The sequence below is a fragment of the Momordica charantia genome (genome assembly GCF_013281855.1).
Source record: "Momordica charantia cultivar OHB3-1 chromosome 6 unlocalized genomic scaffold, Mcharantia_2.0 BLBB01000006.1, whole genome shotgun sequence".
NCBI classification, from domain to species: domain Eukaryota; kingdom Viridiplantae; phylum Streptophyta; class Magnoliopsida; order Cucurbitales; family Cucurbitaceae; genus Momordica; species Momordica charantia.
In genome coordinates this window covers 3,304,835-3,329,355 of record NW_028275164.1, presented here as the reverse complement: position 1 = coordinate 3,329,355, position 24,521 = coordinate 3,304,835, and the positions used below count along the sequence as shown (strand labels likewise).

Genomic DNA, 24,521 nt, shown 5'->3' with positions numbered 1-24,521 from the left:
AAGCTGACACTGCCACTATCCAAAAACATAAGTGGCATCAGCAGTAAGGACATATACTGAAATTCTTCGATCATAGATCTACCCAGCAGTAAGGACGTATATTGAAATTCTTCGCTTTGACCCGTTACACATCAGCTGAAAAGTATGAAAAGTATCTCTTTATATTAAGGTTGGACAATAGAAAACAGGCATAATCGTTGGAATGACGACTCTTTTCTATTAAGATGTATACAAATATTTGGCCAAACTCGAGAAAAAAAATGACAAGTGCTTTGATGGATATTCTTCTCATCAGAGTGAGAGTAAGGTACTTGACAATAATAATAATAAAGAAATTCAATACCTCTTTTCATTTACAAAGAAACCTCGCATGGAGGGAAAAGAAAAAACAAATGACCTTGTAACATGAAACTAAACTCATAATTCACTGCTAAATTCCGTTGGTTCAGTCTATACAGACGATCCGTCCAACATACATCATAACTTTTAAGTTGTTTTTTTCAAAGGAAAAAAAAAAAAGAAAAAATTGTATCCAGCTTCAAATTGGTCCCGTGAGCTCTCGGTAAAATAATGTTCTAGTCCATGTTATGGAAGCCTGGAAGCAAGGAAGTAATGAAGCCAAAGACTATCATCTGGATTTCCTTCACCACTCCCCACCAGTTGAGACCACCATTTCCAGCACCAGGCTCTGCCACATTCTCATTTTCAACAGCTCGGTTCCCTTCATTTGCAGGTTGATTCTCAATCTCTGCTCCCGGTTGTCCCTCTGCCATTTTTTGAAAGAAATTTTCGTAAAACTTGGCGACTTTATAGATCAATAAAGACCCAATTGTGATCTATAAAACCGTTGATTAATTAAATCTTGCAATAGAATATTTAATAAGAGGCTTATTTCCTTGGCTTAAGACCTCATTATGAACTCAGCCAAAATTGCTAGTTTTGAAATATGCAATCAATCAAAATGGTACCTGCAAAAGCAACATTCGGAGCCTCTTGCCTTGCAGCTGGAGGAGCTACTGGGGCATTCTCTGCCCTAACTGCTGGCCTCGGGGGAGGTGCAGCTGCCCTTTGCATACCCTGTGAAAGCCATCGTATCAATGGTGTCAATGCTCCAGTTTGATATCTGTGACATATCCAAGAGTGGGTCAGCTCGATACAACTTCACTAATGTAGAGACAGTAAAGGTCAATTGAGACTTGGGAGGAGCATATAACATTTGTAACCATATTCGTCAAACACTTCCATTAAGTAATACGGTAACCTATTAAAGGGTAAAAGCAAAAGGTTGGCCATTTAACATTATGTTTATCAGAAGTTCAATCTAATACTTACAGATAGACTAGTAATAGTTACATCCATAACAGATACGTGCAAATAGAGTTTCAACTAGCAATAGTTACAGATTAAGAATGCTTACAGATAGACCAGTGAAGCACAAATCACCAGAACAATAAGCCTTTGTCTCGAACCATCTTGGTGAACAAGAAAAATTACAGCAGCGAGCTTCAATATGAGCAACAAATCAATCTGTATGGCAATTTGAAACCTTCTAACAACGACTTGTCTTTGAGGTGCAGGTTGCTGCTGTTGCTGCGGCTGTTGTCCTTCTACCTGCCTGCTCTCCTCAGCTGCCCCACCCTCAGGACTTGTTCTATTGCTGGAATCAGATCTACTAGAATTAAAAATAAAAGATATCTCAACACACTTTGACAAAATCTCCGGTTCCAAGTAAATAAATCAGCACATCGAAAATCAGCTAATTGAAAATTACAAATGAAATTTGACGAAAAGGTTAAACTTGTCATGCATTTTGTTGAAGTGAGGAGATGGGAGGTTGACATTCAAAATGATACATGATGTGTCGTTGCTGGGCATTATATCAAAACTTGGAAAAATGTTTCCATTAAAAATTGTTGACTCGAGCATCATAAAAGTAGCTTGTACAGAACACATGAAATTTACATGAAAAAAATAATCAAACATTACTTTGGAAATCGATCATTTTCTCAAACTAGGAGCAGAAGCTTTTCGAATTAATGCCCACTGTCAGGGATTAAGTCAAGTATGTCAACATGGAATAAAAGATGTAGAGAGATCTCAAATATCAGAAAGTTAAAACTTCTAAATAAGGACCCACCCGCTTCATTGTTGTTAACCATAAGAATATAAAAACAAATCCATTCATAAGTTTTTCTCGTCTATATTTCCCATTTCTCACCGATTCTACGTTTTTCTATGTTTTAGGCTAGAGGACCATTCTGATGACATATAATTCAAAAACACACAAATCTCGAAATATATGGAAAAATACGTATTACCATATCTAGCCAGCACAGAAATTACTCTTGAAGCCCGTTTGTACAGCAGAAGTTATGGAACTACAAACTTTTTCCTCTTTTCTGGCAAGTCTATTAATTTTTGTAGACAACAGCCTGATGGGGATAATACTACAACCCCCCACAGAAGATGGACAAAGTGCAACGAGAAGCTCTCCTAGATATTATGTACCCTTTCTAGTTGTGGGGCACATAGGTAAGTTTCTTAAAAATAACAACTTCCCCAAGATGCTGCCATTCACCCAATCTTCTCACAACTAAAATTGGCTCAAGGAAGTACACCTCAGCCCTCTCGTTACCCTCCAAACTCCAAAGATGGAACTAAATCTGATCCTTCAATAATGTTATTGTTACGTCTCACCCTCATCTAAACCAACCTCGGAAACTGCAAAGTGGTAATTCAACGGAAGCTACAATTGACAGAAGAGGCTACTTGGGAGGCTTATCATTTGTGTCAGTTTCCCAATTTCCTCTTCGAGGACAAGGTGAATACTTGGGCAAGAGGTATGAATGAGAACAATGCCAAGCCCGATTTATTTCACTTATGTAGAAGGTAGACGATGCAACTAGTTAGAGTTTTTATGTGCTCATGTGAGGAGGAGTCGGGGGTCAATAAATCATTTTATAAGAGAGACAAATTTCAAGTCTGTCAGAGAGAAGGGTGTTATACCTAATACAGAGTAATCACTTAAACTAGAATGCTGCCGTCTACTTAGAAGTAAAGCTAGAGAGAGTAGTAAGGGAGATTAACAAACCTCTTGAATGTATAGGTCGCTTGTAACTAATTCATCGAATCAATACAAAAATCAATGCCAATTTTTTCTGCTCTATCAAAGCCATAATGAAATATCAAAATGTCCTTCCATAAACTATTTTAAATCATTTTATAGAATAATGATAGAGATACTGACGTGGGTGTGCTGTAAGTCAAAGGAATAAGATTGCCAGTTGACATTCCAATAATGGGGCCCCCTACTGATGGAAAAGTAGGAACTGCATAAATACCAGCTCCATGATTTTGATTTTCTGCAAGAGCTGATCCAGGAACTAGAGCGGGATACATTATTGGAATCATTTGCACATCACCATTTGGAAAAGTGGGGAAACCGGAAAATTTTGGAACCTGAAGTCGAGGTAAGAAATTTAGAAAGAATTAAGTCTCTCCTAATAAAAAGCGTAAACCAGTAATCAGAAATTTAAAAAATAACCATTTTCATGAGCAGTTTCTTCTAAATTCAGATTGCTAGAAACGAATCAAGAAAAGGCTTTTTAACCAGAAATGTTAAATTATAAACAGCACCATGACACAAGCTGACGGAAAAAGTTTCAATGGAACTACATGTATTTTGACTTAATATTATCTATCATCATCATTCTGTTAGCACTAGTATAGAGATTATGCCTTTTTGTTTGATAGGCTTTCACAGAAATGAATTGACCTCTCTGCTGTATCATTTTTTCTTTGTCACAAATTAATAAGTTCGCCCATATTATTTATCTTCTTCCTAGCTCACCACCATTTGGTATCAAAGCAAAGGTCTGGCTTGGACTGATCCCTTTGACAGTGGTGAACTTCGTGATGCGATCAATATTTAGCAACATCTTTATCCAAAAAATAGAAAGTGTTAGTTGGTCAAGTAGAAACTCTAAATAGAAAATCGAAGGATTTATCTCAGCAAATTGCCAAAAGCCAAGAAAACACTCTACCACCATAGCCCTTCTAAGTCCATACTGTAACAACTCAATGCATAATTTGCAGAAGCCAAAATTCAATTCGTTTCGGTGCAACCATCAAACTGTCCTGTTGATTTCAGAACATTCCTAAACACCTCTCAGTTAACATAATTCACAAGAGGACAGGACATGGATATTTATGAATGTCACCAAACCTTCAAGAATTTCTACAGGACTCACCCAACTCGTCTTCTTTATCCATATTGAAAAAGCAATATGCAACAACATACAAGAGACATCGTGCCCCACAATTTAAACGTTTCCGAAGCTTTTGGCCCTCCGACGGCCCATTGTGAAGGAAATCGTTCTCCCATAAACCATTTCCTCTAAATTACAAACGTATAGGTAGAACGCCGAAATTTACACGTTTCCCATATTCAATTCAAAAGCTACTCCAATAGAGGTGTCAAGAGAAACATAGATTAATACATAAAAAGCACCATTAGCAGGTCAAATGAAAAGGTCACCAAAACCCTAAGGAAGAATATTAAAAGGAACCCTCTAGAAAACACAATGAAGAAAAGGGAAAATCGCCTGAAATTGAAATTCCCGGGTAGAACTGGGATAAAATCAACCTAAAATGGAATTAAAACTTGTAAAACCTGGGTCTGCTTAAGATCACCATCCTGCAATTTGGGAGTAGAAGAGGATTGAGAGCTTGAAGGGATCGCTTCCGGTGCTTCCGCCATTGGAAGTCTCTCAAATCAAATCAAATCAAATCAAATTCCTGTTTGCAGCACACTCTCTTCAAACAACAAAATTAAGAATTCACAATCGTTTTGCGTCGAAACTAATGGAGGGAGAATAGGCAGTGGCTTTATTGTGCAACATTCGTGTCTTCGCCAATCAAAATGCGCCACGTCATCATTATATTTTTCCCTTTTTATTTTTAGAACTTACCATCGTTGGTTAAGTTTATACTAATGAAATAACAATATTATTTTTTTCAATTCAGCACATAAATATTTTTCAATGAATATTATTTCTCATCAGAAAATGTTTAAATTAACAAGTCGGTATAATATTAGAAATAAATTTTATAATCCTTCATCTTTCTAAATTTATGTCAATTTACTGAGTATCCTGAGTTAACTTATCACTAGTCAAATTTAAAATTCATCAAGAAGGTATAATTCTCAAGACATAAGAAGCTAAATTTAAATCTTTAAGAAAATAAAGACTATATTGAAAAAACAAAAAAGAGAGTAAGCATTATTTCTTCCGTATTTCCCCATTTCTCGTTGACCCACTCACCAAAAACACATAGAATTGCCTTATGCCTCACGATCCAGTTCACTTATATACCAACATAGTTGACATTAATACCCATATGATTGTCATTGATGTTAATAAGTGAAGAGTCGAAACTAATATCAAATTCCACAATCTTAAAATGAATCTTTCCCCATCTAAAGCTAGTTATGGGAGATCCATATACCCGGGGCGGAAAGAGTCACCATTAAAATCGAAGTACAGGAAAAAGAAATTACAACTCTGTAAAGCATAGGACCAAATTGACACAGTGAATAAGGTACAAAATGAGAACGATAATTTAGCCTTTCAACTGTTTGTCAGTCAAGAAAAGGAAAACAAAGAACAGTTGTAGATATGAATCCAGTTCTAAAATCTCGTTGACCTGCCTTCAACCAAACCAAAGTAAATAAAAGCATGGCAATTGTGTAGTCCCAAACAGATACAACATCCTTCCTTCCATAGAACAGTGCAGGAGAGGCAGTTTATAAATGTTCTAGCAGCACATAAACTAATTATATCCCAAATATCGATAGCATAACAGTCTGTAGCATTCAGAAAAATATTACAACCATAAATTGCTTAGATTGATATTCAGGCACTTGAAAAGGAAAACAATGTATCAGTTACTTTATACATAGATAAGGAAGAGTTTTTATTGTGGCTGTGCATAGATTTGATAGGATAGGGGTGGAGGGGATATGACAAGATCCTGATAATTCACCTCAATTAAATAACAAGCTGGTGAATTTGGAGATCCTAAAGTAATCAGTTCAAAAACAACGAAGCGTAAATAACCAGTAGTCTAGGGAGGGGGTGCAGAGTGGGCTTTGAATAGACAGGGCAGGCGAGACGAAGCTCAAACCGTCTGTAGAGCATCCCATTTCTCTCCGACCTCTCATCACCATCACTTTCCACTCTATTCATTCTTCCAAAGCTCCGACAACCATCTATCAATCCTGCACAGACGAACCATATAAAATAAGAATGGTGAATTTGCTTTCTAGACCATGTGATTGCATCATATATGAGATACTTGGATAACTGAGATGAAGTAAAATAATGTCAAATTTACTTACCCAACTGCAATAGTGGGCGAGGTATGAGGTTCATGTCACTCATTCCTCGCGTTGGTTTGAGTTATCTGTACTTTTTGGTGCCTTCACGTCAATCTCCAACTCCACCTCATTTGTGGTTTCCAACTCAGTGTCTACCGGAGCCAATCGAGTTGATCCAGAGATAGACTCTACATTCAAGTACAATTTCCATCACTAAATCAATATAGACAGTATAAAAAGTTGGCAGACGTTCAAACAGAAATTCTTAGAATTTTTAATCAATCTAACTGCCAAAACAGATGCAAATATTTTCACTCGAATCCCCATCCATCAAATATTTTTAATCAATTTAATAGATTCATTGACTCGAACATATTCTTATGTTGATCACTATGTTTAACAAATTAAAGTTATGATTTTGAAGCTCTAATCAAATCCAACATTCAACACACAACATTTGTAACATAGCCAACCATAATGAATGCATTTTTTTTAAATAAAAAAACCGCTCTTGTATTTTTGTTGCTCAGAACATTCTTTCATATCCAACAAATACAATTGTTGGGACAAGAAAAAATGTATTCGTTCCCATAAATACAAAATTGGAAGGTAAGCAATACAACCCCACAGCAAGTCAAAAGGATTACAAAAAGGAAAAGAGAAATCAGTTGGCCTGAATAGTGAGTAGTAGAGGGAGAATGATTGAATAAAAGGTTTCACAAAGCACACTACCTAAAAGCATGGAAAAAATATCTATCGAACACCTTGATAAAGTCTTAGATCTCACTACAAGTATTCTATTTCCTTCAGATCAGATAAATCATGAAATAGCCATAGGCCCATAACTAGATTAAACCAAATGAACCAATGCAGACAATTATCTTTATGATTATGTACCCAGATCTCAAACCAGCCACCCAAATCAGGTCTGGTAACATGTATCTTACTTAACTTATTCCTTATACAAGAGCTGCCTATGTAGAATAGCTAAGAGAGAGAAACAGGAAATAGAGAAACTACAGTTAGACAAAGATGAAGAGACAGAGAAAGGCAACAGATCAAGAACGGGGAAGGGTTATAACAGATGACTAGGCTTTATATCATGAACCGAAACATTTCAATCTTAAAGAAAACAGGGAAGAAGAATAAAGATAACAACAATATCTGTTCTAATACTTATATGCCCTCTACAAGTATAACTAGAATTTAGAATAGTTAATGTGATCTTATCAAAAAAAGAATAGTTTATGTAATTTAGTGATACCTACTGAACTGCAATCTTGATGTCATTCAGAAGAATCAGAACATTACCCTCAGTCATCTGAAATTTCAAATTACTCTTAACAAGTCGAGACAACTTAATCATCCAACCAGTAACCAATTGACAAAACCATAAGCATATTATACAGTATACCCTTGCATATTTTACATCCAAGTGGAACTGCAGAGCATGATTCTGATTTACAAGTTCAGCTAAAATGTAAAGACAGTACAATAATACATTTTAAAGGGGCTTTTAAACGTTATATTACTGATCACATACACTTAACCATTGTGGTTTAGGTCTTGTCATGATACTAACTTCCTTTTCCTGGAATTCTATTAAGTACTTGCTTGAATAATACTCCGTGAAAACTCATTCATGAACAGAAACTTTTAATAAATAAACGAAACCCCATTGTAGGCGTAGACTTCTACAGCGCAGTTTCAGAAGCTATAAAACACAAGAACAACTCCTCGACATAAACAAAACAACCAACGCTTTTATGGCCAACCGAGCTACTGCATTGTAAACCCTAAAACAAGAGAACATGAAACCTGCTCCCTAATTGGTGTCATTCGAATTAGAACGGCTGAACCCCTCAAATAAAGCCATTACAAGCATCACCCCATATGCAACCTATGAAGCAGTAGCATTATCCATTTGAACTAAAAGATGGCCGATTTACAACTTCAATTCAGAAGAACTTCCAAAATTTCCATCCCTGTGAAATAAGGCCAAATAACCGAAATTTCCAAGACTGCAAACTCTTCTCAGTCTGTTCACATAATTATAGCACAAGCGACAGGACTAATAAGGCCAACCCACATTTTCAATTATCCTTTTCCGCATAAATCAACAGCCAAATAAACATCAATCGATTAACACGACGAGATCGGTAAAAAATATATATATATACACACAATTTAAATATACCTTTAGCGAAAAATTCTAAACAGGGCCAACCACGGGCGTTAGCAAGGGAGGGAGACTCCTCTTTGGTGAGTGGTTCAACCAATTTATCGAACAGGTCGACCACCTTGCGTGGCTTGTTACGGCGAGGAGGAACCCAAAAAGACGAACCCGGTACAAAGGGAATCCAATCAGGAGTCGATCGCTCGACAATAATCTTCTGCACAAAGTCGTCCAGCTTCCTGATCGCTAGAATATCGGAATCACCGCCGAAAGAGGACGATTCGAGGTCAATCTCGATGAATTTGACCTTGCCAGAACGCGTAGATCGGTTCCGATGACCCAGGGCAAAGGAAGAAGGAATCAACAACGACAATCTGAAGGGGGAAGATTGAAACTTGGAGCAGAGAAGGGATTGGGAGAGAGCCAGAATTCGTGCCATGCGAAAAAACCTGATGAAATTAAATTTGAGGCGGTATAAATCAACGAGTACCCTTTACCCTTTACCCTTTAGCTATGGATGTGGCCGTGGGAGCGCGACTCTGTTTCGGCGAGACGAGAAATCTGGGAAAATAAAATTTCCTTTTTTTGTCTGATATATATTTGTAAAATTATCTGAGAGAAAAATATACATGTGTGTGTATATATATATTTATTTATTTATAATTTTCTGGAAAATAATTAATAAGTAGTGAATTTACGGTGCGTGTTTGGCGGTGGGGGTATAATTAATGATAATTAAAATATAAATTTTAGTTGTAAAATGTCAAAACTAGAATTTGCTATTTCCATTTGATTTCTTAAATATTACATCACTATATTAATAGTGAGCATCAATTTTTTTTCTTTTTTGATTGTGTGTGCGTCTAATTATCAATTTAAGTTGTATTTTTCTAAAAAAAAATTGCTTCTCTCTACACTTTATCTATTTATGAAATAGTTGCATGTTTCACAAATTTCTTATTGTTTTTATAATGTAATTGCAAATATGTGTTTCTTTCCTTGTTAAAACCAACGAGATAAAAATATAATTTTTTAGATCGACATCAAGTGAGATGAAAATTCAGACTTTTTAGTCGATGATTTAGTTATGTTCATGTTAAGACGACTATAAACTAATTTAGATGCTCATGATGTACTTTGTACATTATTTGAATGAATTATATTTAATGAAATATGATAAAATCTACCAACATGTTACTATTTTCATAAAATCGAAAGATTTGACGTTAAAAATGACTGTATATTAATACAACCTATTTAAAAAATATGAAATACATATTATTAATTCAAGTAAGTACTAAAAGTATTTTGGTTCCAAGGAAACAAAAGTCTAATTTTCTTACCTTCTATAAATTTTCTAAAAATATTGGTCAATATCCCCATTGTACGGATATCAAGACTATACATTTTTATTAGTGTTTCTTCAAAAAAACACTTTTATTATTGATTATTTGAAAAAATATATATTATTGATAATTTAATCCTAAAAGAAAAATCCTAGATCTAATGTAATTGACCAAGAGTCGTTGCATACGTGTACGACTGATTTAGTCCCAAATGGGGGAGGCTTGACCCTATATCGGATAAACATCTGTTGATACATGGACCGTTCGATCGAAAAGTGGGACCAGATTAACTTAAACGGTCACGATTAAAATGCCATCCATTCTAATGTGACCGAGGGGAATTTCTGTAGCATCTTCTTTCGTTTATCGTTCTGTCGCCCGTATCAACGCCTGTTCCCAAGTTTCGATCCCGATCTTGTATTTTAGGGTTAGGGTTTGGTTTTCTCTGCAAATTGAGGCAGAGATGGCGATGAAGCAATTCTTCTCCGAAATCAAGGGCTTGAAGGTTAAGGAGCTGCCCGGCCACGTGAAGCCGATGCTTTCCATTGACTACATTAAGAAGGCAGTGGAGAGAGGTCTCGACAATTACAACGCCAAGTACATTCAGACCGGCTCTATTGACCCTCTGTTACATGTCTGCTTTGGCGGTATGGTATTTTCCTACCTCGTTGCCCTCCCTGAGGAACGACGACACCTTGCACACCAGCAACACGCCAAAGAGCATGGTGGCCACTGATCGAGTTCTCTATCTTTTGAGGTACGGGTCCAAAGGTGGAGTATTTGTCTCAGTTTGCATTGGATTGAGCCATTAGGATTATATAGCCAAGTCGTGCTCTATGTTTGGTTATTTTCGGATTGATCAACTAGGGTTCAATTCGTGTATCTATTGAAATGGGGTTTTGTGTTCTAAACTTCGAATTTTATCCGATCGGTGGAATCTGTTTCCCCTTTCCATTGTCATCACCCGTGTGAACCAAGCCTGGATTCCGAGAAATCGAGTTTTTTCCAGTATTACCTATTTATTTTCATTTTCTCAGATTTGACCCGTACATCATTAAAGTTATTATTATTATTGTGCTGCTTTGAGTCATTGCTGGTGCTTGAATGATCTATTTCTGTTATGATCAATCGAATGTGTTTCTCACGGGTTCTTTTAATTTCAAGAGAGCATTCAGCATATGATACTTGTACCGAAGTTTTTGCTTGTGAGAACTTCCATGTGTCTATGTTGCCCTCTTCTTCTTGATTTGGGAAAAAAGGAATTAGAGTTGAAGAATGCACAATGTACGTGTTATTTTACACCCCTTGAAGAAACCGGATCCAAAAAAGGATTTATCCCCTTTGTTAGTTTTCATTTTCTTCTCTTGTTTACATTACAACTTACTGAACCCATTTTCAGTAACATGTCTAAGGGTATGCATAACTACCATAATAAGTAGAACCTCAAGAAAAATACTGGTACGCAAAATGTATTTGTTGGTCTGTGGTATTTCCTAAGAATTAAGTTACGTAGTTTACCTTGCAGCCTTTTCATTCCTTTTTTGATATATGTTGAGATCACTTATCTTTAGTTCTTTGGTTGCTTAAAAGGTAAGGGTTGAGGAGATAATAGAGTGTCAGAAAGAGCATGATAAGAAGTATTTAGAGGAAACCTAAGGGAGAAAAATATCCATTCCATGCTAGATGTTCGTAGTATAGGTTACCTTGCCAGATTTTAAGTCTTCTTTCTTTGCATTCTGAGAAATAACTGCAGATCGATGAATAACCTAATGGATTGCGAGTCTGGGCTTGTATTGATCAATCTTCGCCCAATGTAACTTACTTGGTCTAGTTGATTCTATAACTATGTAATATGGCAACCTCCCCTTGGCAAGGTAATTGCAGGTTTCTGAATCTTGCATACAGTTGCTTCTTATATATATATTGCATATACTTATGCATTGGAATTTGGAATTGTATGATGCTGGAGTTTAGTCGCACATGTATTTTTAAATTTAACCTTGCCCTTTCTTTATTTGTTTTTGTTATTTTTGCAGGGTTAAGGTGCCTCAAAGGTGTTTCTGGTCAATAATTTGTTTCCCGAGTGTTTTTGTATCTTGGTCTTACTGGCTGAAACTTGCTATTTTCTTTTACACATGAGGAAATAAACAACAGACTTTTCTTTGAGTTTTGAACCATCAATGGCGACCATCGCTGATTCGCAACCCGAGTTCATGTTTGTATTTTCATTTACTTTCTTGCACATGATATTGTTCTATGCTCACTTCTCTGGTTAATTTAATTCTTTGTCAAAATGCAAATTGATGTTGATCAAATGCTTGAGTACTATGATAATACCTTTTCCTTTATTCAGTCAGGTATGATCAATTTGAAACACTTTGAAGCAGCCAATTTCTGAAATTGAACGACTCACAAAATTTTTGCTACTGCTGACAAAATGTTTATGTTAATAGACATTATAAGTCAACATGCAAAAACCAAATTATTTGAGTTAACAAATTAAATGAGTTGCATTTCAACACTATTTGTATTTATACTCTATAATGTTGTTGGTGGTAATGCAGAATGTTAGTCAACATTTTACTTTCAAGGCCAAAGCTGTGAAGGTCTCTTCCACAATTTTGTGAATTTCTCGTTACTCTTTTTGGCTGGTGTCATTAGCTGAGTCGAAAACTGTACAAGTGGTGTGATTTTTAATGAAAGTGTCCTATTTTTCAAAAATAATAATAATGTAGATTTGTTAAAATTATTCCAATTACTTTGCAATGAAAAAGAAACGACTACATTTTCTTTATGTAACTACTAACTATCCTTGTAAACAAATTTTGTTATCTTACCCTAACAAATTCTTAATAGGTTGTCTTTTATTTGATTTGATGGGTAATTTTAAATGATTATACAATTAATTTGCCTTCTAATAAGATTCGATTTGTTGTTGAAGGAGAAATTAGGCAAAAATAACAGAATTTCAATTGGTATTCTCTTATTAATTATCAAGTGTATGGCCCCTCCAAATTAGGTGAAGTAAATCTTATTTATTTGGAAAATAATTTTCAAGTGACTATAAACGACTCAAAACTTCATGATACCATATGTTATATATAATAAACAAGTTTGTATTAAATGTAAATTATATTTGATTTTAGAGCTGGTAAAATGAATGAATTACTCCATCGAATTTCCTTTCTTCCTATAGGTAGAAAATTATTTAAATAAGTTTCAAGTCTATCCGGTAAGATTGGTCCAGTTGTGCATAAGTCGACTTGGACAGTCACGAATATATAAAAAAAAAATCAAATATAATCTGTCAAAAGTATTTTTAATTTTTTTTTACAAATTTATCTTTAATTATATATATATTTTTTATCAAATGTATTCATTTTGAGAAATATGATAATAATGTTCCCAACAAAAAAGAAAATACTGCATCATTCCTTCACAGAAAGGTTTGTTTTTCACCACACGATAAAGGGATCAAACAAGTCTCGTACCCAAAATTTATCTCAAGTTCATAAAAAAATGAGAGCAATTCCAAGCACTTTGCTTAGAAATTTACTTCAATTTGAACTAGTAATTCTCACATGTTATTTACTAGACAAATTGTTGAACAATCGTTTTATTTAGTATTTCACAATCATTTTTATTTCAATAGTATGTAAATCAATCATTCTCGGAAGTCATTCATTGGAACATTAGATCCATTTTAGTACGGATCATTTCATCACAGAGTCCGTGGATGAACAATTGATGATATACAGAGAAATTCGGGGTGTTGCTTATGGTGTATGTTTAATGTTTTGGTTGGTGTCGAGTCAATTCCGGACTGAGTTTCCAAGTTCAGAGATCACAGAGCAGAGGCACAGACAGAGAGCGGTGACCATTGGTATCAATAGAAAAACTGAGGCGGCTACTGATAAATGCAGCATAAATCCAAGACCAGAAGTTTGACGCTTGAAATTTCGGACCCAAATCATTGATTTGAAGAACCATCTTCTTACTTGCCATTAGTTCCTGTAACTTCATTTTCATTCCGTGTGCTGCAGTAAATTATGGCTGTCAGATCATTCAATTTGAAGATCCCCTTTGTATTTCCCAATCTTTTCGAGGTATCCTTATTTTCTTGAATTTTCTCCCAATGTTTCATCATGTTCCATAATGTGTTTATCGACTTCTATTTGTATCTCGGGGGTCTACCTGAAGATTTATGTCATGTAGATAAATTGTTTGATTGATTTATTGGGGATTTCGGGCTAACTGGTTTCTGGGTATCTGTTGATGTGGTCTATTTCGGATCACAAGTGACTTGATCTTTCAGATAGTTTTCGACCGTTAGCCATATTTGATGATCATTGATGATAGATTCTTAAATCAAGTTACTCTACGTTCCCCTAATTTATTTGGAAGTATATAATTTCTATTGTGGGGATCAATGTAGTTTTCCTCAAGAACTCACTATCTTGACTCACGTTGTCGTTGGTTGATAATATGGCATTTTCTGTAAAAATGCACGAAGGAGCTTGATTCACGTTTTCTGGATATATGCCGTGGATGAAGGAAAAAAAAGACGGTCTTTGAATCAGCTGCTTGTTTCTTTGAGTTTTCGTATCTGACTCTCCAATTTTTTAATTTAAAGCAACTTTGTAATGGGTAATTTTTTTTTTAATTCCTTCTATTGGTGAAGATTGTTGTTATATTCCAACTGAAGTGGCCCTTTTTGTTTACAAATTGAACTTCATCGTTCACAGAGGTAGGCTGCGTATGGTAGTCTAGTCATCAGCATACTTTATTCTATCTCCTATATGAGCTTAAGAAAATTTAGCTATTTTGTACACTTCAATCTAGTCTAATTATATTCAAAGACATGTTTGTTTATGATGTGCTTATAAAACATCTATATACTAGTCGATACTAATAGTCGAGTTGCACAGGGAATGGTGGATAATGCTCTTCTCTTCAGAAACATGGAAATGTTATTTTTCTGTAATAGGAATCGGTTTGTTATTCGTTGAACAAAGATCTGGATTTCTGCTGTTGGATTTGTCTTATAACAAAAGAAGCACTTTTATTCATCTTTCTTAAATTACAAAGAGAACTCTAGGCTTGAGTGGTACTGGGGGCCGTACATTCTCTCTTTTATAAACTATCCATATTCATGCTGTGAAGATTGATCTGTTTCATAGTTCCCTGTGTAGTTACACTTGAAGTCACTGTTGTCAGATTTATTGTGCAAATTCTGTATGAGAGTACATTGAAGATCAATATGAGAGGTGCTGGAAGGAAATTGATCCATAAGGAATCCGGCAAATGTTCACACTCTAAGTTGGAAGCTGGATCAGAGCTAATCTTATCTCCAAAGTTGAAAAGGTGTAGTAAAATATACCATTCCAAACAGAAAAAACCAAGAACTAAATCACATGCACAGCCGACTGGTTCAACATACAAAAGGAGACCTCTTCCTAAAGCCTTGAGCAAGGGGAATAAAAATGTGACAATTAGACAGTTGGCTGGTAAAAAATTTCTCTTAAAGAAACTTGATACAAAGTCTTCCAAGGATTTATTTTTGTCAAGGCTTCAAGGTGGAAAATCCCTGTCATCAACTAATTTGAAAGGGAATGCAGAAAAGGTTGAGCAAGTGGCTAAGAAAAACCAACAAAGGAAAAGGAGGAAGAACAAAAGAAAGAGGGAAAAATTGGAGTTAGATGAAGCTTCTCGCTTACAGAGGAGATCAAGATACCTTATGATTAAGATGAAGCTTGAGCAGAACCTTATTGATGCTTACTCTGGAGAAGGTTGGAAGGGCCACAGGTATGAAATATTATTTCAATTTTCTCAGTTTTTAATTTAGTTATGCTTTTTTTTTGCACGTCTTTAGAATGGTAGATTTGAGGTTTCTTCACCTTTTTGAACGAACTGGGGGAGGTGGAATGATGGGGGTTTGGTCAGAAAGCTCTTTAAAAATGATTCATTGTTTAATGAATGAGACGGACAATCTATTGGAAAAAAAAAGAAGAGCTAGTATTATGAAAGTTCGGATTTGATGATACGTGGAATTAATAGCAGATGGTTACTTATATTAGCTTCGGAGTTTTCTTTCATCCTTTTGTTATAGGATTGTCATCCTCTTTTAAAGGAAACAATTAGTAGCATTGGACAATGAAATTTTTTAAAAATCACATGGAGACTATACCTTCCCAAGCTAGCAGCCTTTAAACTTTAAAAAAATGTTTTCTATTTGCTGAAATGAAATGGGAGTAGTTACAAATATCCTTGTAACAGATGATTAACTAGCCACATTTAGCCTAGGCTCCCAAATTTTAGAGATCTTTTTTTATATCTATCATCAAAAGTCTTCTATTTTTTACTTTCCAGATTCTGCTCAAACATCACATACAAACAGAAATTTCCTCTGGAAAACTAAGAGAGTAATACCAAGAGCTGTTCTTTGAAAAATGTTGCTGGTTGTGCATTTGGAAGCACAAACATGACTTTTTGTTGAGTGCTAGTGTCAAACACTGCTTTTGACACGGACATGCATTTGACACGTTTGATCTAGATACATGTTTCCCATCCTTAACAGGACGAGCCTGCCAAAACCAAAACTGCTGACCAATCCGAGAACCATTAGGCTGCATTGGGACACATGTTAAATATGCGATTTTTATTTATTTTGAACTTTGGGGACAGTGGGACGTGTGCAAAAAGCAAAACATTTTAGTAGGGAAGGAAGAAGAAATGAAGCAATATCTATCATTTTCTAATTCATTGTTGGAGATATTGATATCAAATAATTATAAAGAAATAAGGGAAATAACTACATCACTGATGATAGATAGAACTAAATGTATAGACATGTGAAGGACACTTGTACTTCCTAATTTGCCAGAAAAAAAAAAGAGAAATTCTAATTTATAGTTTGATGATGTTAGTGACAATAAACAGGCAATATCATCAGGAGCTTCTTTGTCAGTATGAGTGGAACTTAAGTTCTTCTCTCTGCAACAAAGCAAACACTAGTTGATAATTACTTGCTTATTTTACCACATAGACTGCTGATTAGGTAAATGAAAAATGGAATGACATGTAAATGAAATTTCTGCAGTAGAAAACTGGAGAATCGAAGCTAGTTTCTTTATCTTCTTTCTCAAATATGGAATATAATGATTTGTAATTATTAACCTATTAACCCATTACATCATTGATGTAACATATACTCTGCATTCTTTCAATAAGCAGCAGCATCAAAAAGTACAAATGTGTGATATGCTCCTTTCTTTTACTCGAAAGTATTTCTTCAATAAAATTTACAACTTCAGATGGTAAAGTTCTTTTGGAAGGTGAATCCTTTGTGTTGAAACTAGAAAATGGTCTGACCATATCTTGCTTGTGTGGTTCCTTTTTTTTTTCCTGACATAATTATGTCCTACAGTCGAGAAAAAATTAAGCCCGAGAAGGAACTTCAGAGAGCCATGAAGCAGATATTAAAGTGCAAACTTGGAATCCGTGATGCTCTTCGCCAGCTGCATTTGCTTGGTTCAGTAGGATGCATTGAAGACTCCGTTATTGGTCCTGATGGATCTGTCTACCATGAACATGTAAATAGTGCGGTTAAAAATATTCTATACTGAGCGTAATTTCATTTGACAAATAATTCTTTGGGTTCTTCTATGAATCAGTTAATTAAAGAAAGAACTATAGTGACCTGAATCATGTTGTCTGAAGGTAAAGAGTTCTACATCATTGTGGTTTTGGGGGCTTGGGTCTGAATTATTTAGTCGATTTGGGTTCCCCCTATGGAATTCATTACTGTTTTAAATAAGCAATGGATCGTTATGTATAGCTAATAAAACTTGGATGCGTTAAGTTTGTATCAAGATTTTCTATTGCCTAAAGTCTAATTTTTATTTTCCCTAGATATTCTGTGCAAAATGCAAGTTGCGTGAAGCTTTTCCAGATAATGATATTATACTTTGCGATGGGACATGCAACTGTGCTTTCCACCAAAAATGTCTGGACCCACCATTAGATACGGAAAATAGTAAGTTCAGCCCATATTATTCTCCTGAATTTGGCATAGTGAGCTTTGATTTGGTAGCTTATGACATTGACTTCTAAAATTATTTATATAGTTCCTCCGGGAGATCAGGGTTGGTTTTGCAAATTTTGTGAGTGCAAGATGGAAATATTGGAAGGAATGAATGCCCATCTTGGTACTCGGTTCTCATTGAACATTCGTTGGGAGGTTTGTTTCTTTGAAGATCTTATAATTAAGTTTTCCATCTTTATTTTAAACTTAGAATTTATATATGTTGTTGCTCATATTAGGTACTCAGTTCTCATTGAACATTAGTTAGAGTTTTATTGCTCGTATTAGTTTCAAAATGTAATCATAAAATCCAACCCTTCATGGAAATAGGACGTTTTCAAAGAAGAAGCTGCTTTCCCGGATGGTGGAAATGCATTACTAAATCACGAGGAAGATTGGCCTTCAGATGATTCTGAAGATGATGACTATAATCCAGATAAGAAGGAAAATGGCAACGAAAAATTAAGTGGGGAAGAGAATGATACGCATTTGCTGGAGGAGTCAAGTAGTTCAACCAGCTTGAGTTGGTCTTTAGATGGCGAGGATTTAACTGATAGAGATGGCATTGCTTGCGAAGATCACTTCGGTGTTGGTACCAGCATAGTTTCTGATGGATCCATTGAAGAGGGTATTGTATGTGGTCGCCGGCAGCGGCAGGCTGTTGATTATAAAAAGTTATATTCTGTAAGTTTCTTGACATTCTTAGACAAGTCTTAGTAAGTTTATTTTTTCCAATCCTAGAAAGTAATATTCTCTGAGTGCTCAGTGAGCAACATTGAGCACTTTGTTTGAGCTTCTGTTAACCTATAAAGATGTTAAAAAAATGGAGGTTGGATAGCTTTATCCCTCAACCCTCAAGCACCAGCGTGCCATAAATTCTGAGAGCATGGATTTTAGCTTTATAATACTTAGTAATCCAAAACATGCTCAAATATCGTTTAAGATCAAGTTGGTGAATTTATTGCAAGGAAGTGGAGGAAAATCGAAGGATTTCAGGTTTCATGTTCATATAGTAGCAAATTGATAGGAATGTGAAACCTCTAGTTCTGTTTATGTATGCTAGGAGGAAGGTAGCTAAACTTACCAAGTAGAGTTAGCAAAATGGAAAATAAAAGGAGCGCTTGATGGGTGGGACCCACTCTTTTTAAGTAATAGACAATATAATAAACTGTTATGTTGAGGGCAGGGGAGATGATATTTGACAAGGTTGGGGGATGTATAGGTAATTTTGTTAGTCAGTAGAGTCTTTTCCTTGAGAGTTCTCTTGGAGGGGAGAGTTCAGGTCTCTCGAATAGCTTGAAAACTGAAAAGTCTGTATTCTCTTGATATTTTTCATATTGATGCAAAAGGTTCCTCGAGACCCATCATAACTGTTGGAGTTATATGTTACAACTATTTGACATTTTTACTGATCTGGGTTACCCACGAAAACTACAGACGAAAATCTGATCCAACTATCCTGTTCTCATAGATTTAGAAAGAAAAGAAAGGTTTTGTGGGTGCATGCAGTTAAAACTACCCTTTAGAGTTTATGGTTTGAATGGAATTCTTGTATGTTTAATTATAAGGAAAAGGAATGGGATGAAATATAAGACTCATTATTCTTGTTGGTGTTCACTCTCAAATTCTTTTGTAACTATTCTTCCCTTGTAATTAACTCAAAATTTTTTGGGGTGCGTTTTCCGAACTCCGTAAAGGGAAATTATTAGTTTGTGCATGTAACTGTTCACTTCATTTTATTAAAAGTTCTGTTCTAAGTTGGATGAGGTTTTTTTGTGTTAAACACTGTCATATAGAATCCTCCCGAACCAATTGTGAAAGATATCTTCAATAAATATTTATAGTTGAGGTTGTAATTCCTTTTCTTCAGGAAATGTTTGGAAAGGATGCTCCAGCTCAAGAACAAGTTAGTGAAGATGAAGACTGGGGACCTGCAAAAAGAAAACGGAGAGAAAAGGAATGTGATGCTGCAAGCACTCTTATGTCTCTTTGTGAAAGCGAAAAAAAGAGTCAAGATATTGACATGGAAGCAGACAAGAAACTTCCCAACTCAAAAAGTAGATCATTTTTTAGAATTCCTCGTTATGCAGTTGAGGTCGAAGATTTAATCATCCTGTACTTTTAGATTTCCATTCAAAGTTTGTTGGAGTGCTTTTCCCTCGAAGTTAACATGTTTTCCACTTTGTGAACCTTACCAGAAACTTCGCCAAGTGTTTGCTGATAATGAACTTCCATCTAGAGACGTCAAGGAGAACCTTTCAAAAGAATTGGGTCTTGATGCTGAAAAGGTAACAACACTCCAATAAGTTATTTTTTTCAAAAGAGGAAACAACTTTTCATAAAATTTCTGAAAAATTATCAAGTAACACAGTATACCTGCACTATCAAAATTCACTTATCCCATTGAGGGTTACACCCTTCCAAAACCAAAAGAATATATATGCCTCGCAGCCTAGGAGGGTCATAAAAATGATTCTCAATTAATCCCCAATTACGAGTTGAAGTTATGTCCACCTATCTAGAATTTAATGTCCTATGAATTTATTTGTAAATCTATAGTAGGATCGAGTAGTTGTCCTATGAAAATAGTCGAGGTGTGTGAAACATATCAAGATTAAAATTTTAAAAATTCCCCAATTACATAATATTTTCTTATAAGAAAAATTACAAAATTGAAAAGATAAGGAACCTAAAAAGTTATTAAGCAGTAGAAAATGTTATTTTAAGAGTAACGTTAGCCATATTATTTAATACTGATATAGATTCAATTGAAGACATTGTTGAGCAAATAAAGATTAGCAAATTGATATTTGCATCTTCTCTTTCTACTATTACATTTCACTTGGCTGTCAATAGTTATATAATTGTTTCGTCCAAATTGCATTGTCTAATTGTGATTTATTTTCCATGGAATCATGTTGGTTATTGCATTTTTATTTACAACTTCATTTTTGTTTCATTACATGTCAATATATTATATTTTGTCATCGAGTATATGTCTTGACTTTCAGGTGAACAAATGGTTCAAGAATGCGCGATATTCTGCACTAAGAACTAGAAAGGTAAAATTAGTCTTTCTGGCTTTGTCAGTTCCTTTGCTGCTTCCGGTGCTTCTATGACATCTTGTAAATATTTAGCATTCCTCATCTTCGCACAAGATTTTTTTTGCCCGTAAATGAAGAACGTTATGTCTCTTTGGATGGAAATGGCTTTGCCTTCATAATACCAAGACTATGATCCTCATATTCTTGTACATAACAGGCAGAGGGAGCAACACAATCCCATAGTTTTAGTAAGACTTCCACGGAATTCAGATTAGCAGATTCAAAGGAAAACGCTGGTAATCATCTTACAACAGAGGACACATCAATAAAAGAACTGCAGTTGAAATCTCGCAATGGCCTTTACAAGAAAAAGCAGCACAGAAGATCATCGCTTGTATCTTTCAACAGTAACAAGGTATTGTTTTCCCAAACTCCCATAAATCCAATATTATTTCCTTTTCTACCTGTGTCCAATGCTTCTTAATAAAATATAATCAAAGATATAACAGCATTAAGGGAAATTTCTATTCAGGTGTGTCTGTCAGGAATTGTTTTTAGAAAGAAAATGCATTGAAAAAAAGGCTAAAAATTTAAGGCGTCTTCTTGTTTGAAGAACTGTTCAGAAGGACATTCCTTTCCCTTTGCTTGACTACTTTTAGCTTTTCTAAGGCATCCATATGTTAGAACTGTTATGATTTTTTTAATTAAATTATTTGCCAACACTTGAAACATAAAAAATGGTCCTCGTTTAGGAAAGCAGTTTGCAAAGAACAAAGAAACCATGTTTGCAATAGTAGACCCCTGTTTCTCTGAAACCTTTCTGAAACATGAGATTTTGTGTTTTCATAAACTGCATGCCAGATAGGAAGTAGAATTCCTGAATTAAATTATTTGATACTTCCCACCAACGTCGTCTTTGTAATAATCTTGTTCTTATCCACTGCTTTATTATTTCTTTTTTGCATGTAAAGATAATTACTTTTGGCTTCTTGAGCTGGCTTTAAAACACTGTACTGAAGCACGTCAAATGATGATAAAATAATCGTATCTCACTGCATCTGATTTAAATCCATTCAATACAGTGAATAAATACCGTGATAAATTAGCTTATATAGAGCTTAAATTACTGTAACTGATATTTATATGTTCTTTATCTTTCATGCAAGGGAAATAGTGATATATACTTTCATGGGGCTTAAAATTTACTGTATCATATATAAAAATATAAGAACAATTACAAATTGCCCCTTGTAGTTTGTGAAGCTGGAAACCATATCTTTAACATTTTTAAAGTAGTTTTCAACACCTTTGTAGTATAAATAAGGTGTAATTTGTAACTATGATAAACAGATAATTACATTGCAATTCATTGTAAAATTTTACCGAGTAGCTGATTATGTTATGGTGTAAAGAAGTATCAGGCTAGTGTTAAGAATACTTTACAAAATGTTAATAACATCATGGAACTTCTGAAATGATAATTGAAAATCCACATCATATAAATTAAGATAATTTGGATTGAAACCCACCAAAAGTGGTTCTTGCCTCTAGAATCACTTGCTACCAAAATTTCTATGGCCTGAGACTCATGTCTGGAGAAATCAAATATCTGATTGATGTGTTTTTTAACCTTTTTTTGAAGAGTGACTGATTATATATATATATAGTCATTAATACTCCTTGATTTGGTAACATGTTGACTGTGCTAGTCGAGCCTCCTCTGTTATGCCAACGCAAACTAGCAACTGACACATACATTGTATATCAGTATTGCATACTGCAAATCTGGATTCTGCAAAGAAAATTAACTGGGTACGTTTATTTGCTTTATCCTCAGGATGCTTTGGATTTTGGTGATGATATAAGCTTGAAGAATCTCCTAAAGAATAGAAAAACAAAGGTAAGGAAGAAGGTTAATTTTGTAGGTAGAAGCAAAGGTGGAGGTCAAGAAGCAGAGGTGGAGCTGGAGAGACTATGTAAAATTAAGGATAGATTAGAGATAATGAAGCAGAAAATACTTAGACTATCAAATAAGAAAGATGATGGGACTTTAGATAGGTTACACATGTTTGAACAGTCTATAATATATGTTCCTGTGGCAGTGTTAAAGGAAAAGGTTTGATCTTGTGCAGTGACTTCGATTCTTTTCCACCAAATTCAATATTAAAAGGTGGCGTCTTATGATATATCTTAATTATATGATTTCTTCCAGCTTCCCACATTGCATTCACTTGTACATTCATTTTGTTAGACTTTGGGATAATTTAGTTCATGTAAATCTTTTTTTTTTTAATAATTGGAGTTGAGTGTAAATCTTAGTTTCTGGGTCAGATCTCCTAGAGCTCAAATCTCAAGCCTTGTATAATATGATTGATCATATTAGAGAAGAGATTGATAATAAATTAAAAAGAAATGTAAACTTCTACTTGCTGGTATTTAGTCAAGTTTAAGAGCAAGTTGGGTGTGTAATTTCAGTAAAGATTTGTCTACTATATGATATCAGTTTCCCCCCTTTCTTTTGGTTCATATAATACAAGGAGTTTAGAGTATGAAAATTACATTCAAGATTGTTACATGCCAAACATTATAACAATTTTAATAGAACAAGATTTGTATCTCAATAATGTTCAACAATTAGAGTGGCATTTTCCTTCAAAGATTTCTGCAAGTGAAGTGGAGAAAGAACAAAGAAACACAATGCTCCAACTCAGGGGACACAAAAAAAAGTTGCTTGCTATTTAAATATTATCAATGGCTTGCATTTTGCAAGGAACTCTCAAGTATTGTTGCATATTTAACAGCAAAGACAAGAGCCAAGAAGATTCAGATTGATACACTGAATACTTGTTGACAAAAAATCCAAGTGGTCCTCAACCTGCTCTTCTTTGAAAAAAGAATCATAATAAGGAATTTACAAAACATAATAATCATATTCATAAGTTAAACAGAAGCCTATTTACTTTCTTTGCTCCTCTTCACCTTTTTGTGGGTGGGAGGGATCTCAACTCACCCATTTGAAGACATTAAACTGAATCATCTTACAAAAAAGGAAATATCATTGATTTACATTTAACTTTACAATGCAAAGTCATTGATTAGCATATGCAATGAAATAAAAGAAAAGGCAAAAGCACATGAATCAAATGTCATCCCAAATTTAATCAATGAGTCAGCAGTGTGCAAACTGAATTTCTCTGAGAACTATAAGCAAGATCATTACTTTTGATCACCCTACTTACACATTCACATTTTTTAGATTTTTTTTATAGAGTGGAAGTCATAAAGATCATATCAAACGTGCTTGAAACAAAATCAGGAAGAAGGAAAGAAAAAAAACCCTCAATAGACCACCCTCCCTAAATTAATTCTCTTTCGCACTCATAGTTCACAACTTCACAATTATCCACCCCAAATAGTAGTCTTCTCCCGCGACTAAATAATTATTAATTTTCTCTTCCCTTCTCAACCCCAAACTCCTACAATTATTCAAATG

General features: G+C 34.8%; 4 protein-coding genes across 11 annotated transcripts; 2 read left to right on the top strand and 2 right to left on the bottom strand.

The window, feature by feature from the left end:
• Nucleotides 1–324: 324 nt before the first annotated feature.
• Nucleotides 325–4,874, bottom strand: LOC111007171 (uncharacterized). Of its 4 annotated transcripts, none has more exons than XM_022279419.2 (5): nucleotides 4,673–4,874; nucleotides 3,248–3,459; nucleotides 1,418–1,669; nucleotides 969–1,123; nucleotides 325–766 (listed from the first exon to the last, which is right to left on the bottom strand). In XM_022279419.2, the coding sequence occupies exons 1-5, from the start codon at nucleotides 4,757–4,759 to the stop codon at nucleotides 576–578; spliced, it is 897 nt and encodes a 298-aa protein (XP_022135111.1). In that variant the 5' UTR covers nucleotides 4,760–4,874; the 3' UTR covers nucleotides 325–575. The 4 variants fall into 4 exon arrangements, with proteins under 4 accessions (XP_022135111.1, XP_022135109.1, XP_087982109.1 ...); XM_022279417.2 differs by having other exon boundaries at nucleotides 1,418–1,672; nucleotides 4,673–4,873; XM_088125983.1 differs by lacking the exon at nucleotides 4,673–4,874 and adding an exon at nucleotides 3,851–4,662 and having other exon boundaries at nucleotides 1,418–1,672.
• Nucleotides 4,875–5,884: 1,010 nt separating this feature from the next.
• On the bottom strand, nucleotides 5,885–9,135 carry LOC111007300 (uncharacterized). The gene is made up of 3 exons (XM_022279612.2): nucleotides 8,577–9,135; nucleotides 6,401–6,567; nucleotides 5,885–6,280 (listed from the first exon to the last, which is right to left on the bottom strand). Exons 1-2 carry the CDS (start codon nucleotides 8,992–8,994, stop codon nucleotides 6,440–6,442), a joined length of 546 nt encoding a protein of 181 aa, XP_022135304.1. The 5' UTR covers nucleotides 8,995–9,135; the 3' UTR covers nucleotides 5,885–6,280; nucleotides 6,401–6,439.
• Nucleotides 9,136–10,246: 1,111 nt separating this feature from the next.
• On the top strand, nucleotides 10,247–12,216 carry LOC111007393 (ATP-dependent RNA helicase). The gene is made up of 2 exons (XM_022279746.2): nucleotides 10,247–10,658; nucleotides 11,938–12,216. Exon 1 carries the CDS (start codon nucleotides 10,365–10,367, stop codon nucleotides 10,635–10,637), a length of 273 nt encoding a protein of 90 aa, XP_022135438.1. The 5' UTR covers nucleotides 10,247–10,364; the 3' UTR covers nucleotides 10,638–10,658; nucleotides 11,938–12,216.
• Nucleotides 12,217–13,540: 1,324 nt separating this feature from the next.
• On the top strand, nucleotides 13,541–23,214 carry PRHA (pathogenesis related homeodomain protein A). 5 transcript variants are annotated; one of them, XM_088124904.1, is made up of 12 exons: nucleotides 13,541–14,007; nucleotides 15,082–15,408; nucleotides 15,520–15,706; nucleotides 17,328–17,493; nucleotides 17,813–17,936; nucleotides 18,028–18,140; nucleotides 18,315–18,668; nucleotides 19,855–20,079; nucleotides 20,183–20,272; nucleotides 20,996–21,046; nucleotides 21,246–21,443; nucleotides 22,866–23,214. In XM_088124904.1, the coding sequence occupies exons 2-12, from the start codon at nucleotides 15,162–15,164 to the stop codon at nucleotides 23,148–23,150; spliced, it is 2,040 nt and encodes a 679-aa protein (XP_087981030.1). In that variant the 5' UTR covers nucleotides 13,541–14,007; nucleotides 15,082–15,161; the 3' UTR covers nucleotides 23,151–23,214. The 5 variants fall into 5 exon arrangements, with proteins under 5 accessions (XP_087981030.1, XP_022135173.1, XP_087981029.1 ...); XM_022279481.2 differs by having other exon boundaries at nucleotides 15,119–15,706; XM_088124903.1 differs by having other exon boundaries at nucleotides 15,094–15,706.
• The last annotated feature ends 1,307 nt before the right edge of the window (nucleotides 23,215–24,521 follow it).

Excerpts from the sequence above, each read along its gene's own strand:
- LOC111007171 (XM_022279417.2), bottom strand. The coding sequence starts at position 4,759 with ATGGCGGAAGCACCGGAAGCGATCCCTTCAAGCTCTCAATCCTCTTCT. Across the intron at positions 1,673-3,247 it reads TTGACTTACAGCACACCCAC|TAGATCTGATTCCAGCAATA; the intron begins GTCAGTATCTCT and ends TTTTAATTCTAG. Across the intron at positions 767-968 it reads TCCGAATGTTGCTTTTGCAG|AGGGACAACCGGGAGCAGAG; the intron begins GTACCATTTTGA and ends AAAAAATGGCAG.
- LOC111007300 (XM_022279612.2), bottom strand. The coding sequence starts at position 8,994 with ATGGCACGAATTCTGGCTCTCTCCCAATCCCTTCTCTGCTCCAAGTTT. Across the intron at positions 6,568-8,576 it reads TTTAGAATTTTTCGCTAAAG|AGTCTATCTCTGGATCAACT; the intron begins GTATATTTAAAT and ends ACTTGAATGTAG.
- LOC111007393 (XM_022279746.2), top strand. The coding sequence starts at position 10,365 with ATGGCGATGAAGCAATTCTTCTCCGAAATCAAGGGCTTGAAGGTTAAG.
- PRHA (XM_022279481.2), top strand. The coding sequence starts at position 15,162 with ATGAGAGGTGCTGGAAGGAAATTGATCCATAAGGAATCCGGCAAATGT. Across the intron at positions 15,707-17,327 it reads GAAGGTTGGAAGGGCCACAG|TCGAGAAAAAATTAAGCCCG; the intron begins GTATGAAATATT and ends TATGTCCTACAG. Across the intron at positions 18,141-18,314 it reads CATTGAACATTCGTTGGGAG|GACGTTTTCAAAGAAGAAGC; the intron begins GTTTGTTTCTTT and ends TCATGGAAATAG.